Source organism: Astatotilapia calliptera, chromosome 23 (genome assembly GCF_900246225.1).
Source record: "Astatotilapia calliptera chromosome 23, fAstCal1.2, whole genome shotgun sequence".
NCBI classification, from domain to species: domain Eukaryota; kingdom Metazoa; phylum Chordata; class Actinopteri; order Cichliformes; family Cichlidae; genus Astatotilapia; species Astatotilapia calliptera.
Genome location: NC_039323.1, coordinates 39,500,368 through 39,514,121, shown reverse-complemented (window position 1 = coordinate 39,514,121; position 13,754 = coordinate 39,500,368). Strand labels below are relative to the sequence as shown.

Here is a 13,754-nt window from a genome sequence, read left to right as displayed (position 1 = left end):
CTGGTGCTTTGTTGATTCGGCATCAACAGAACTCCTCCTCTCGGGCTTTGGTTCTTTGTATGATTTTGGGTGATTTGCATCATGATGTCTCTGTTCGTTTAACAACATTCTATCCATAGGAAAAACTGTGCTTATTGCAGGATTTAAAGCACTTATTTGAATCCTTGAGGCATTCTTAAACCGTGGACATAAACAGGACTGCAACAGACACCAGTCAGACCTGGCAGTGGAGGTCAGAGCAGCCTGCAGGCCTGCTGATGCTGCTGTGCTGCAGTGCTGTCTGTGGCAGATGACAAAGGCAGAGCAAATAATCTGCGTTTTGCTCTATCAATTAAAATTAGCCTGAAAGGAGTTCTCAAACCCTCAGCGACCTGTACTTCACTTGTTTCTTACATAACCAATCAGCCTCAGTGGGCTGAAAGAGGCAGCGCACGTTTGTGTGTGTGTGTGTGTGTGTAAGAAATGTGGCACACATATGACTCAAATGGTATAAATCTAGCTCATCATCTGCGTTAAAGACCGTCTCGGTCAGAAATATTTTGTCCTTTACATGCTGCAAAACGAAGCGCTCACTGATACATATGCTCTACATATACACGACAATCTCTCGCTCACAAACAGCGCTGCCTAGTTAATTCAGGTCTAAATTTAACAAGGTGTCTGGGGAGCCGTGCTGGGAAGCAGAGAGCAGCTGAACATGATGGTGCATTATGGAGCTAACTAACCTGCTGTCAGACATTGCTCTTTGTGAGTTCATTTCTTAAAACCTCCTCAGGTAAAATCTTACTCAAATTACCACTTATAAAAAAGAAATCCTTTCTGGAGGACAGAATTGTCCTGAGAAGGATGGGTTGGACACGGGTAAACACCAGATTAAACCAATGCGGAGAGTACAGCTTTAATTGCCAACTAGAAAAAAAAAGAAACCCAATTAAATTCAAAGGAAAATGCTGAATACATGTTTCTTTGTCAGGAAGTAGTTCAAATTAAATCTTCACACTGTGAATGTAGTAGATGATCTGAGTAATGGAAAGCGTATCTCTTTCAACCGTGTGTCTACAAAAGATCTAGGGACCCATTAGCTCTTCAAAGGATAGAGTCGGTTTGAAATAGCCGGCTTTTAGATAAAATAACATCGGCAAAAACCTGGAACTTTTAAGCTGCAATTAAGCAAGCTTAACTGCATTTCCTTTAATGGCCACTTGTTCAAAAAAGTCTGTGCCTACACACTCTTGGTAAAAAGTTTAACGTTAGAGCAAAAATCAACACGGTTCATATCTGATTTTCAGCTCTAAAGTTTATTTTTCTCTTCATAACAACTGTGCAAAGGATGATTTCTGAGGATGATGACTCATTTAAAATGCTTGGATGCTGACAATTATGCAGAGTCAGGCATGGAAAGGCTGCTCTTTGTGACAGGTGGGTGCTGTCATACATGGGTGTAGCTGCCAGCTGTCCTCGAGGCTTCACCTCTGCTAAACTTGTGTCTCTGAACTTGACCTCGTCTCATAAACTCTCCTGTGATATTTATTTTGCATCCTTGGTTATTCAAATGAATGATTAATATATTAATATAAATCTATACAGATTTGTCCACACTGGATATGACAGTAAGAGTTAGTAAAGCTCTGTTAACGTGTCCCTCTACAGCCTGTTGTTTCTTAGTTTCACCAGTGAAACTAATTAAAAACAAAACATAGATGACATATTGTCGCCTAGGCAACCACCAAGCTCCCAGTGCCTACAGACATTCACTAAAACATGCTGGTCATTGGATCGTTTGAATAAATATCAATGTTTTCGACATGTCTTAGTTTACATTATTACACAGTTATTATGAGTGAGCATGTCTAATATTTTTCCACTAAACAGTCGTCTTCTACTTTGGTTAGGTTTGTTTGTAACAACCATTTATAAAAACTTGTGTTTTGCTTTTGTTTGTTTTGTTTTTTTAACTGCAATTCTGGTCGAGTAGCTTTTATAGTGTTAATTCAACATATACTACAAAATAAAATGACTTTTTTTAAAGTACATTTGTGGGCAGTTTATTTTGGAATTATCCAATCACAGAATCAAAGGCACAAAGCCTGTGATGTCATCAAAGGCACAAAGCTTGTGATGTCATCACATTCTGTCATTGGAAGGAGAAATTCAGCCAACCGGATAGCAACTCTTTGGTGGCAGAACTACAAAACAACCTGTTTGTTAAAACCAAGATAAGGAAGACACAGAGACGCAGAAGCAGACGCTGAAGCAGACGCATATAAAATGGCAGAAGCACAGATGGAAGTGGTCGTGAGCCCAAATATAACAGTTTTGCAAAGATCGGAAAATGACCTCAAAAAACCCCAAACACCAAATCCTGAAACACGTCCTCTGGCACAAGTTCAAACCGAAGTGGTCGTGAAAGGCAAGAAAAAAAGGGGGCAAAAACAGAAAAGAGTGGCTGAAGAACCCAGACGACCGATTACTCAGGCGTATGCTCGGGCTCTTCTAGAAGCCCAAAACAACGTGGCTGATGGAAGCAACCCGAGAAATGAAGAAGTGTCAGGAAACCCTGAAGGAACCTCTGAAAGGGAAAACCCTGGATCCCTCCCTATGTCAGAACCAAAGGACGACGTGAATATGGAGACAGAGGCAAACATGAATAACGCCAGTGGACAAAACCCTGGGCCAAATGGAGGGACGTGGCAACATCAGCCAAATCCCAGATTTATACCCCATGATGGCAGAGTCCAGTATGATTCATGTTGTGAGATTGCTGCTCTCAGGCATCAACTACAAGCTTCCCAAAACCACCAGAATGAGCTTTACTGGAAACTGGTAGCTGCTAATAAGAGGGCTTCTTATTACCAGTCTAAGGTGACCAAACTTCATGCACAGATGATCGCCGACAAAAAACAGCACGAAGAAACAATTAAAGAGCTCATAGAGCAACTGGAGGAGGCTAATGATAATAATAAGCCTGATACGAGAAAAACAGAGGTTCAAGCAAAGGACAACCAAGCAGTTGTCATGCTGGATGACATGATTCGTGTCCTGCACGAAGACGTCAGTGACCCTACCACAGAGCAGTGTGTGGATTCTTCTACACAAACCACAGAGGCTTCACACACGGACTGTGTAGGTCTGAAGGAGGCTCAATTTGAAGTCCAATACAAGACTCAACAAGAGCAAATAGGAACACTCCAACAACAGCTCCTAGAAGCTCAACACCAACTCAAGGAACAGGAAGATAAACATAGGCAGGACCAGGAGACACTGAACATGGAAATCAGTGAGCTTAAATCCCAGCTCTGCTCCAACAAGGAGCTTCATGACATGAAAGCAGAGACTCTTTATCAAGAGTTGAAAGAAGTCAAAGCGTCCTACATTAAAATCACACAGGAGCAAAATGAACAAAATTCCAACACAGCAAATGGAAAATCTGAGCTTCTGGTGGAAAAAGACACCAAAGAACAGGACAAGGAAGAAGAAGGAGAAGACTCCCTGACATCAACTGAGATGTCTCTGCATGACTCTCTACAACAAACAGAAGACAGAGAGAAAACGATAACTACCAATCCAGCTGAACTCGAAACTGAAGCTAAGACTGTGCCAGAGAAAAAACCCAAGAAGAAGACGAAGAGGAACTGGCTGCGTCGGCTTTTCAGCTGTACCAGTCCACAGACAGACTGATTTACACAACTGTGGAAAAACTAAATAAATACACAAAAAAAAAAAAAAAAAGGAAAACATAGATGTGTCATTATTTCATATAGATTTCAAATAACATACCATTTGATGTCAACATGTTTTAGTTGCATTTGCAGTGCTCGTGCTGTTATATTCTTATGATTCTGTTCATTTTATGAGTGTATCCTTCAGCCTTGCTTCACATATTTACTGCTGCTTGATCAGCTTTAGTTCTGCTAGCATCAGCACAGGTAGAAACAGATCACACATCAGAGAATCGGCCGTGCATCTAAATGCAAATGGAAACTAAAAATGAAAACATAGATAACTTAGCTGAACTTCATAGATCTGAAAGTTGACCAATGCATACATAGTGCTAAAAATCAGGTATCGGGAAAACACATTATTTTATATTATGCTGAAGTCAATTGTTATCCTTTTTTAAAACTATATCATATAATAAAGTCTGTTTTGAAGTTTACTATGGTAAAAAAAATATTTTAAGGCTTTTCAGATATACTGTAACTTCATAGGTATGAACCATCAAAGCATTTTCATCATAAATATAAAACTTCATTAGGTAGATCTGTTCAAATACTCATTAATGCAAATATCTGATCAGCCAATCACATGGCAGCAACTCAATGCAGGTGTAAAAGGTGAGGTCTAAAAAGAACCTTTAAGAAAATATGAATCCATCTTAATCAGTCTTTAATTATGAAGCAATCACCTAACTCCCTCTGACAAACAGACCTGTGGCCAAATTTATAAACCACTTTTGACTTTTTCCAAGGTGAATATTGTCTGGCAGCAGGTGCCCTTCCCCTCCCAGATCACGTCAAGGACAATTACAGCAGCTATTACAAACATTATAAGCAGAATAAACCATGAAACTAAACATTTCTCCTCCTTGATATTCTTCATCCAAATCCGTGCCTCCCTGGTCCTCATTTGACATAAGCCAAGTACTCCCACCTGACATCTGCTCCCCACGCGTGTGACACTGTGTCGAGGTACGCGTGTCTATGCAAAAACCAAATTATACGCCAGTGATTGTCTGAAACCAGCAGGGGTGTTCATGTGCAAGAGGACACATCCATGGTCAGCAGAGCATTGGTAAGTTGTGGGGGATAGCTGTTAAATGGACCAGCATAACCAAATAGCCTCAAACACAAAGTAAAAACACAGCTACTCTGCATCAGAAGCTTTGTATCCTGAAAGGACAAAATTGGCAAATACACACACACAGACACACAAAGGCACACGTGAGCACGCACACACACTTTCATACCTGTGAGTTGGACCTGAGCCATATAATTTCCACTGATGACGTAGTCGGTGCTCGGTGTTTGACACTCGTAGAAGCCAGCATCCGTCAACTTCACCTCAGCAATCTTCAGCTCCACCTCGTTGTCTTGGAGACGCACCACTGAAATGTCGCCAGACGCCACGCGCTTGCTGTAAGACTGGTCGGAGTAGCGAGAGTCGAAAGAGGAGATTATCTTTGTCTTCTGCCCTTTCGCGTCCTTTAACATATTCCATTCAAAATCCTGCAGAGGAGGGATACAAACAATCCGAGTGTTAAGTGGATGCACACACATAAATATAGGCGGAGTAAATTAGAAACACTGGGCCGGAGCAATGGGGTCACCAACCAAAATAATATTCAGCTTAATGGGAGTACAGTCATTAGTGGCTTCTGAGCCAATAATGTAAGAGACTCTGATTCCATTACAAAGTGCCTTAAAAGTATACTTCCATTCACTTTTTCCTGTATATGCAAGAAACCCAGAGGACAAAATCTGACCCTTAGTGACAGTGCTATTAGCAGCTGCAAATAAACAGAATATGCAGTTCAATTAATAATCTATTGGCCACAAGTAATACACTAAATACTCATACTCTCCAGAGGATCAACTCTTTCAATTCAAGGGTGTGTGTGTGTGTGTGTGTGTGTGTGTGTGTGTGTGTGTGTGTGTGTGTGTGTGTGTGTGTGTGTGTGTGTGTGTTGGGGAAATGACCTGCTCACTAGGTCCTGTGTATTCTTTGACATCACATCTGATGGAGACTGGCTGGCCCTCCACCCGGATTAATGGACCAGGAGGCACCGTCACCACACGGGCCGAGCACCCACCTTGAAGGACAGAGAAAACATTTTAAAAGATTAAAAGTCTATAACAGGAAACAATAATATTTGGAGGCTTAGTTGGAATCCAAAACCTCTAAGATGAAAGAAGATTCACCCTTATGTGAAGTAAAATAGAATTTACATGAAGAATAAGCCGTATTCGCATAAATTCGGCAAGAAAAATGTTTAAGAGGGAGCAAGCTACAAGTCTGACAACCAATTAACAAACTCTACTGAGTTAAAGAAGAAAGATTTTACCAATTGAAGTTGCCTTTTTAAAGACAAACAAAACAGAGACCAAGGCACAGACACAGGTCTTGTTGGAACTTGAGTGAAGTGCTGACGTTATTGACGATGACGGTGCTGAAACCTGAATTGCACTCTCTCCACACACACTTGTTTCTATACACGCTCACACCCACATCATTTTCTCTGGCATGAACACCAACCGCTGGTTATGACAGCCCTCCAGCAGCTTTCAGAGAAGGAAGAAAACAACAGCGAGAGGCTGAGACTTATATGCGCCTCTTTAATTTAGCTTCAATTGCGTACCAGATCATTAGTGCTGTTTGGTTACATTGTAAGACCTCTCGTATCAAATCAAACCATCTGCATTTCATTCCTCCTTCGGCAAAGTGTTCGACTCTTGAATTCCAGCTGGGTAAGAGCATGTAGCAACACAGCCGAACTGACGGAGACATGTACAGTTACGCGATACTGTGCTTTCTGGTCGGTGAGGCGCGGTCCACACCAATTAATGCCGGCATCATCAAGCTAGTTTTAATGAGCCACACCAAACTCATCCGCACATTATCTTCAATGTAGGGTAATAATAATATGGTAAAGTAAGTAGTTTTTGGTAAGTGACACCCAGATATGAAAGCTGATACTGAACATGCAGTCAGATTAGTCTATTTGTACTACAGTGTCAATTTAATGTCGACTCTCCTTTTGGAAATTCCATTTTTGCCTCGTGCCAGGTGTCAGACAAATACGACCAACACGACAACAATACAGACATCACAGTTACAGGCATTAAAGACGGCTCAAACACAACACCCAGGTCTTATCATATTTCAACTTGGTTTGTTCAGAGTTATACTACAAGCTATAAAAGACCTCAGGGCACGAGATGTTCACAAAGGAGGTGTGCCTCCGTCCTGATGGTAGTAAAGTGTAATCACCATAAAGCAAGTGCGATACGTCACTGAGGATGTCTCGCCACCTTCACACCACTCATGTCTACTGAAGCTATCACATGTAGTGTCTGCCCCTGCTCACAATCCTATTGAGTGTTGTTCTTCTTCTCTACAGATGGTGAAAACACCATGAAAAACATCGTGTACCATACAGGTAAGAACATCCCAGGAAGTTAGTGCTGTTCATCAGAAGAGTCCAGACTGAAGAAGTCACTTTATATGATGAAAAGCATTTTCGCACACTATTTTATATTATTTTTTTAAAGTCATTGTTAACCCTTTAAAGCCGGTCAGAGCTGCATGCTCCGTTTTGCGTAACTATTTTTAAATCCCTGTAGAACCTGAACCGTGTAAGCTAGCGCAATAATTTGTTTTGCATATGAAGCCGGAGGAGTTGTACTTACATCTGATGCCATCAGCTTGTCCTCGGTCACGGTTTCGTTCCACATATAGCTTTGCGAAAATTGCATAAAAAGCGCTTGCAGGAACAAAAACATAATATTCCAGAAACACGCTTTGCCGTTCCTATCAGCTGTTCGTAACACTTCCCACAGTGAAATGATGCACATGCTGTTTTCTTTGCAAATTTGCATCATAGGATTGTTTTTTGTTTTTCCTGCAGTATATAAAAATTGCTGTATCTCCAAAATAAAACTATGAAGACACTCAAAATAAATTTCCTGTGGTGGGAAACTATTTTTTGCAACTTTATTGTATTTAAAGTTTTGAGGGATAAACCTCTTAAATTTCTCCAAGTAGAAATATATGTAAACAAAACAAAAGCGATTTTCAATTTATTTTGTAGTTTATTGCACTTTTTTGCAATTTATGTAATTACTATGGACTTAATGCATACATATTATTAAAATATGGGCTATAACAGTTGTATTGATGTATAGCAACTTGAAATGCTCCCACAAATGGCACTACAGCATGTAAAAAAATAATATAAGCTCTGGTGGACTTGGTTCTATAGTAGGTCTTAAAGGGTTAAATAAATATCGTCAAATAATCGTGATCTCAATTTCAGTGAAAATAATCGTGATTATCATTTTTGCCATAATCGAGCAGCCCTACTTTGATGACTGATGAAACATTTCTCCCACTAGAAACGCTTCATCCAGATGCAGAGAATCAATTTATGGGGACAATTAAAAATACCAATAAAATACAATTTATGAGGCCTTATGTAGGAAAAGTTCTTCAATCCCTGTTGCGCTCAGTTCAGCGCACTGAAACGCCCTTATCAGCTGTAATGAGTCCTGTAGGCATCATCAGTAGGCGCCCGCTTTCACTTACTACCAAGCTCAGTATTCAGTTATCCTCCATTGTAACCGCTGATAAACCAGAAGCTATCTAAATTACAAAGGAGACAGCTAGCCTTTCTGTGTGCTTTGTAAAACGTGATTTATAATCAGGATCTTTTCTTAATCTTAACCAAGCAGTTTTGACGCTTTCGCCTACTGAAACTAAAGTGAACAGGATGTGGAAAGCAAATCAAACAAAACCTAAAACATCAGACTCTTGTTTGGTTTAATCTGAAGAACTTAGCCTATTATCTCCATTCAGAAAGACACAATGACAACCAATGAGGAGTGTCTATACCTGCTGACTAAACAGTACAGGAAACATTGGACTGATAATGAGGAACGGCAATTCAATAGGCTAAGGTTTGCAACGGGTGTCTGTTTAACATCCTCCGTTTTATTCTTAAACTCAGGTTTGCTGAAGTCAGGTTCCAATTAACTGCTTTTACCATCCGTTTTGTCAGCAGCTGTACTATGAGAACAGCAGCACTGCAAAGTGTGTCTGTGCATTGAATATTCTTGAAGGCCAAGAAACTTAAGCAGTCATGTCATGGCCTTTCAATCGGAGCATTTCCACTCTGTTCGAAGCCAGATTAATAAAAATAAGGAGAACAACCACGCAGATCATCAAACAGTTTGGGAAATAATCTAATAATTAGTTCTGTATAGACTTCACAGAACAGGTCTCAGAAATTATTAAGTTTCAGCCGTCATCAGGACCTACCTGGTCAGACTGTTGTTTGGCAACATATATTGTAATTTCAAAAGCAACCCCAAGTTTAATTTGGTATTTTTAGGTCTATATATACACCAATCAACACATCACCAAAACCTCTATACTGAGAGGTCTGCAAGCAAAGGAGGATTTTTACAGCAAAAGTCATGTCTTCTATCTTTAAACCCTTAAACCTATAAATGGATCAGGAAAAAAAACACAGTACTTCAAGAAAAAGCCCTGTGCTTGCATGAGCCATCAATATTTGTGAGAGGTTCAATTCTTATGTTTTGGCAGTTGGCCTGGCGGTGTGAGTGCATGTGTGAGCCTGCTGAGTGTGGGCTTTTTTCTGCTTTGCAAGTAACATGGAAGTAAGAAGCATATGAAACCTACTGTTCCAGTTCACTGTCTGTCTACAGTGGTCTACAGTTTAATCTGTCTCCATCTTCACATCAGACATGCATGGTTGACAGTTTGGTCTCAAATGACAATGTGATGCTAACAGTGAACATCCACTACAAGGAGCACCTGAGGCTCACTGAGGTTTTCTGCACCACCAAGGCGAAGCCAGCAGCAAGCAGATCTCCTCCACATGCCATTTAAATTACTTCCTTAGCTAATGCTAAGTTACGATCACGTGATGCAACCAAAAACTTTGCTTCCCTTTTAATTTTAAGGTACATTAACACAAAAGGGTCAAACAGCATGAGGGCCATTAATCACCAAGAGGAAAAACGTTGTTGAGATTTATGTTCAAACTTAGTTTCCAGCCTGTATGACTTTTGGTCTCTTGTGAAAATAAAAGATTGGAACCAGCGGAGCCCGAAAATTCCCACAAGATATGATTTTGTAAAAAAAGGGATGTCTGGATATTTTTACGTCACTGTGTTGGAATGAGCGAGCACGTCTGGATCACCATCTGGACGCTCAGTTGGCTTTTTATGTTGAGGTGATGCTGACTGTCAATCTTATCAGCAAAAACCCTGAAACCTGTTTCTTCTGTCTTATAGCTGAGGTTTTATTTCTGCTTCATTAGAGGCAGTTATGCTATTGCTAACAGACAGGTGGCAAGAGTCAGCAATTTTACAATTTAAGCTTGTACCCCTTATTTAACCTCGTTTGATTTTTCTGCTTCCAGCTGAGTTTTCTTATCTGAAAAAGAAAAAAACCCTTCCTATATAAAATAAGGCATCAGACTGTGACACCAAGTCTCTAATTTCCTTTTTTCCTTGTAATTCATGACTATGTGTCGAAACATTGCAATGAGTCACCACAAACAGCACTGGTTTGGGGGCCCTGAGTCACGATCAGGTTCAACAGTTTCTTCCAATAAAAGATGATTGCAAAAGCTTTGATGGGATTATTTAACCTAGCTATATTAATAAGTACGATAGCTAATCTAAATCTATAGTTTGGGCAGTACTATAATAGATACTGTCTGGTATTATAGGTATTCTTCTCATTTCAGACTTCTGATTCACCACAGCTTTCAGAAAATCCCATGATTTATATGGACGAACACTATAAAAAAAACAAACTGGTTGGTTTTCAGTGAGCTTCACCATAAACATTTCTGTTGGCCTGACCTGAGAGTCATTAAATAAGCATAAAGGTCACCAAACTGGGGCTGAAAATCTTCTGCATGATAAAAACAAAATACATAAAACATGATCAGTTATCTGGCAGAACTGCACAGTAACAACAGCATTTAGGTTACATTATACAATCATGAGAAAAAGCTTTTTCAAAGGGACTCTATGCTATGAACAAAATAAGATCCCATGAATTAGTAGCTTTTAGAAAATAATAACTTAAAGTACTGGTTTTCATTAAGGAGAAAGTTTGGCACAGTCTTTTTTTCTTTGTTTTCTTACAATGTTGCTTCAAGTCATTGCAGTTTTTTGGGTACTTCTTTATGCACAGCTCTCTAAGGTCCCTCATGGCATTTCAGTGTAGTTAGTCTGAAGTTTAACTGGGCCACTGCAACACCTTGATTCTTTTCCAGCCATTCTGTTGTAGATTTGCTGCTGTGCTCTGGATCATTTGCTGTTGACTGATGGTCTCAAATTTAAGTCTAGAAGACTTTGGTATATAGAGAAATCCATGGGCAACTCAATGACTGCAATGTGCCCGGGGCCATGGCTGCAAACAATCCCAAATCATCGTGCTGACAGTTGGTATGGGGTGTTTGGCTTTTCAACAAACGTGCTGTGTATTATGTTTGAGAAGTCTTGCAGTTCGCTCAGATTAAACTTTGCAAACCTAAGCTGTTCTGTTCTTTTACAGAGAAAAGGCTTTCTCCCACCAACTTTTCCAAACAAGCCATACTTGGCTACATAACATTCCCTAATTCTTTGGGAAGCAGTAAGGGTCTACTTAGTTTTGTGACATGTGACAACTCTCTTTTGCACATGTATGCAGTGCTTCTTTGATTTTAATGTGTGATCTCTGACTGAATGCTCTCTTAAAGTAATACATCATCTTAAAAAGAAAATAAAACTCTTTGAGGTTGAGTTTGCAAAGATCGAGGAGATTGAAGAACTCATCCCCAGCTCCAGGGTGAAACACTGGATCTGGATTCATCCAGTGTCAGGGTTAAGACTTTCTAAACTTTCATCGATGACTGTTAATTAAACACTAACAGATGGATCAGTTGTCCCGTTATCCTAGATTTAATTTTGATGGATTTGCACTTAAGAGGCTTCCTCCTCTTTATGGGTATGGCTGTACATGGGACATTTGGGAAACCTAAGATGGGACCAGGCTCTGTAGGGACTACCTGAGGTCACACAGCAAGTGATCTTTAAGCCCTGCAACCAGAAACAGATCAATAGTCGGTTATGTGATGTTGTGTTACCTGAAGCCTGACAGTATTTTGCATATTATAGTCGCTTTCTCCTTGTGTGGAGTCAGAATACACACAGCATGAGCGCTGGCAGCATCTGATCATCTTACACTGCACTAATTTAAGCCAAGTCCCCAACTCTCTCTCTCACACACACACACACATATACTGGAGAAACCCTGTGGCAGTCATGGTTATGCTCATAAACATATGGCAACTGCAGTATCCAGGTATGCCAGTGAACAGGCCCTGGTTTGTCCCTGTGGAGAAAACCAGCCTAACACCGGCTTGGTCTGGCTTGGCACTTTGGCTCAGACCAGTCTGATGTGATTATAATAATACAGCTCATCATTATGGCCGGGCCGTGACTTCTCAGCAGGCTAATGGGACCATGTCAACTCATGTTGGCTAATTGGTCTTAATGGGAGCACAGTTTGCTAGGCTAATGAGAAGCTGAACAGGAGAGAGAGACTGAGAGACAGAAGAACACCCGAAACTTGAATTTTTTCCTTTTTAGTCCCTTTTTTCTCCTAAGCCCTACCGTTAAATAGAATAAAGTATTTATAACACGTTTACATAATTTTATTTAAAAAAAATACACACCAAATAAATTATCACTGGTGGAAATGACTTCAAAACGTTCGCTTAACACACCTGTATGAGAAGGTCGACACTGAAAAAAAATTTTTTTATGGAGGAAGTAGGTGCAAATTTTTACCGTGACGAGCTTCATTTAAAAACAATACATTTTTACGTAACTCTATCAGTCACACCCAGCCGCGTCTCAGATAACAACTCGGTCATTGATTTTCAATCTCTTGGATTGACTTTTCAATTCGGCCTAACCCAATACACCAACCGACACTTCTGTTTCACTGAAATTTCAAGTTTTTAAGGAGGCTAGCTTGCTGCCCTCGCAAACTTATTCCATCCAAATCCACAGCACTAGCAGCGGGAGCCAATTGCAAAGTTACAAATCCATTAAAAATAAGTGATAGTTGATGGGTTGGCTATATGCCGAATTATATAGGTGGTGTTAAATATGCGGAAAATGGTTTAAATGATGTTTTAAAATGGATGTTCGCTGATAGACAACCGAAACATATTAAATCGTCAGATTTCAAAACGGAGTACAACACTGGCTTCTCGCGACCAGAGAATGCCGACATCTATCGGAGTTAATTGACCATCAATATAGTCAAGCAAAGAAAGGTCTCTTACCGAGCATCAAAAGCCCGAAAGCGAATGCGAAAAGACACTTATCCATGTTCCCTCCTTTCTTATTCCACTCTTATCCTTTTTCCTTAATTTCCCCCCGCTTTCTTTGTCCCGCGTTGGGGGTAAGACCAGTCCTCTCCCGCCGCTGTCGGGCAATCCAATAAAACTCTCAGATGTGTGCAGTCAGTCCGCACCGCACACCGGGCGGAGCCGCTACGCAAAACGGATGCACACACCGCGGTTTCTGATCCAGCGAGCCGAAAGTCCGGGTCCGGGGGGAGAGCGTTTACACGGCACTTACACTGAACCGGTGTAATGTGTGTCTCTGTGTGTGGGAACTGGGACGAGCTACATAGGGAGGGGGGTGAGGCTGATAGAGGTGAGAGAGAGCGAGAGAGAGAGTGGCCGGAAGTTAGGTGACGGTCTGGAGGAGGGGTGGAGGGAAACAGGGAGGTCCCAGGTGGAGAGAGAGATTCCCACATCATTCTTGCTGTGCCACAAGTTTTAATAGCGAAGATCGCAGTCTGTGTTACACGTCGGGCACAGTCCAGTGATGATATGATGGATTTCTCCATCACAGAGCTTCAATTACAGCAGCTCAATCTCCAGCGATTATCCTTTAATATCGACCTACCAGCCCAGGCTAATACAGCAGCTCCTTGTGTAT

The 13,754-nt window shown here is 40.8% G+C and overlaps 1 protein-coding gene across 1 annotated transcript in view; it reads right to left on the bottom strand.

Annotated features, from left to right (window-relative positions):
* Nucleotides 1-13,493, bottom strand: part of ptgfrnb (prostaglandin F2 receptor inhibitor b) — a 76,302-nt gene extending 62,809 nt beyond the window's left edge. The window contains exons 1-3 of the mRNA XM_026157626.1: nt 13,091-13,493; nt 5,697-5,809; nt 4,967-5,225 (exon numbers count right to left, since the gene is read on the bottom strand). Of these exons, the coding sequence (XP_026013411.1) occupies nt 4,967-5,225; nt 5,697-5,809; nt 13,091-13,136 (418 nt within the window). The 5' untranslated portion in view covers nt 13,137-13,493. The remainder of the gene's footprint in view (nt 1-4,966; nt 5,226-5,696; nt 5,810-13,090) is intronic.
* Nucleotides 13,494-13,754: the final 261 nt, after the last annotated feature.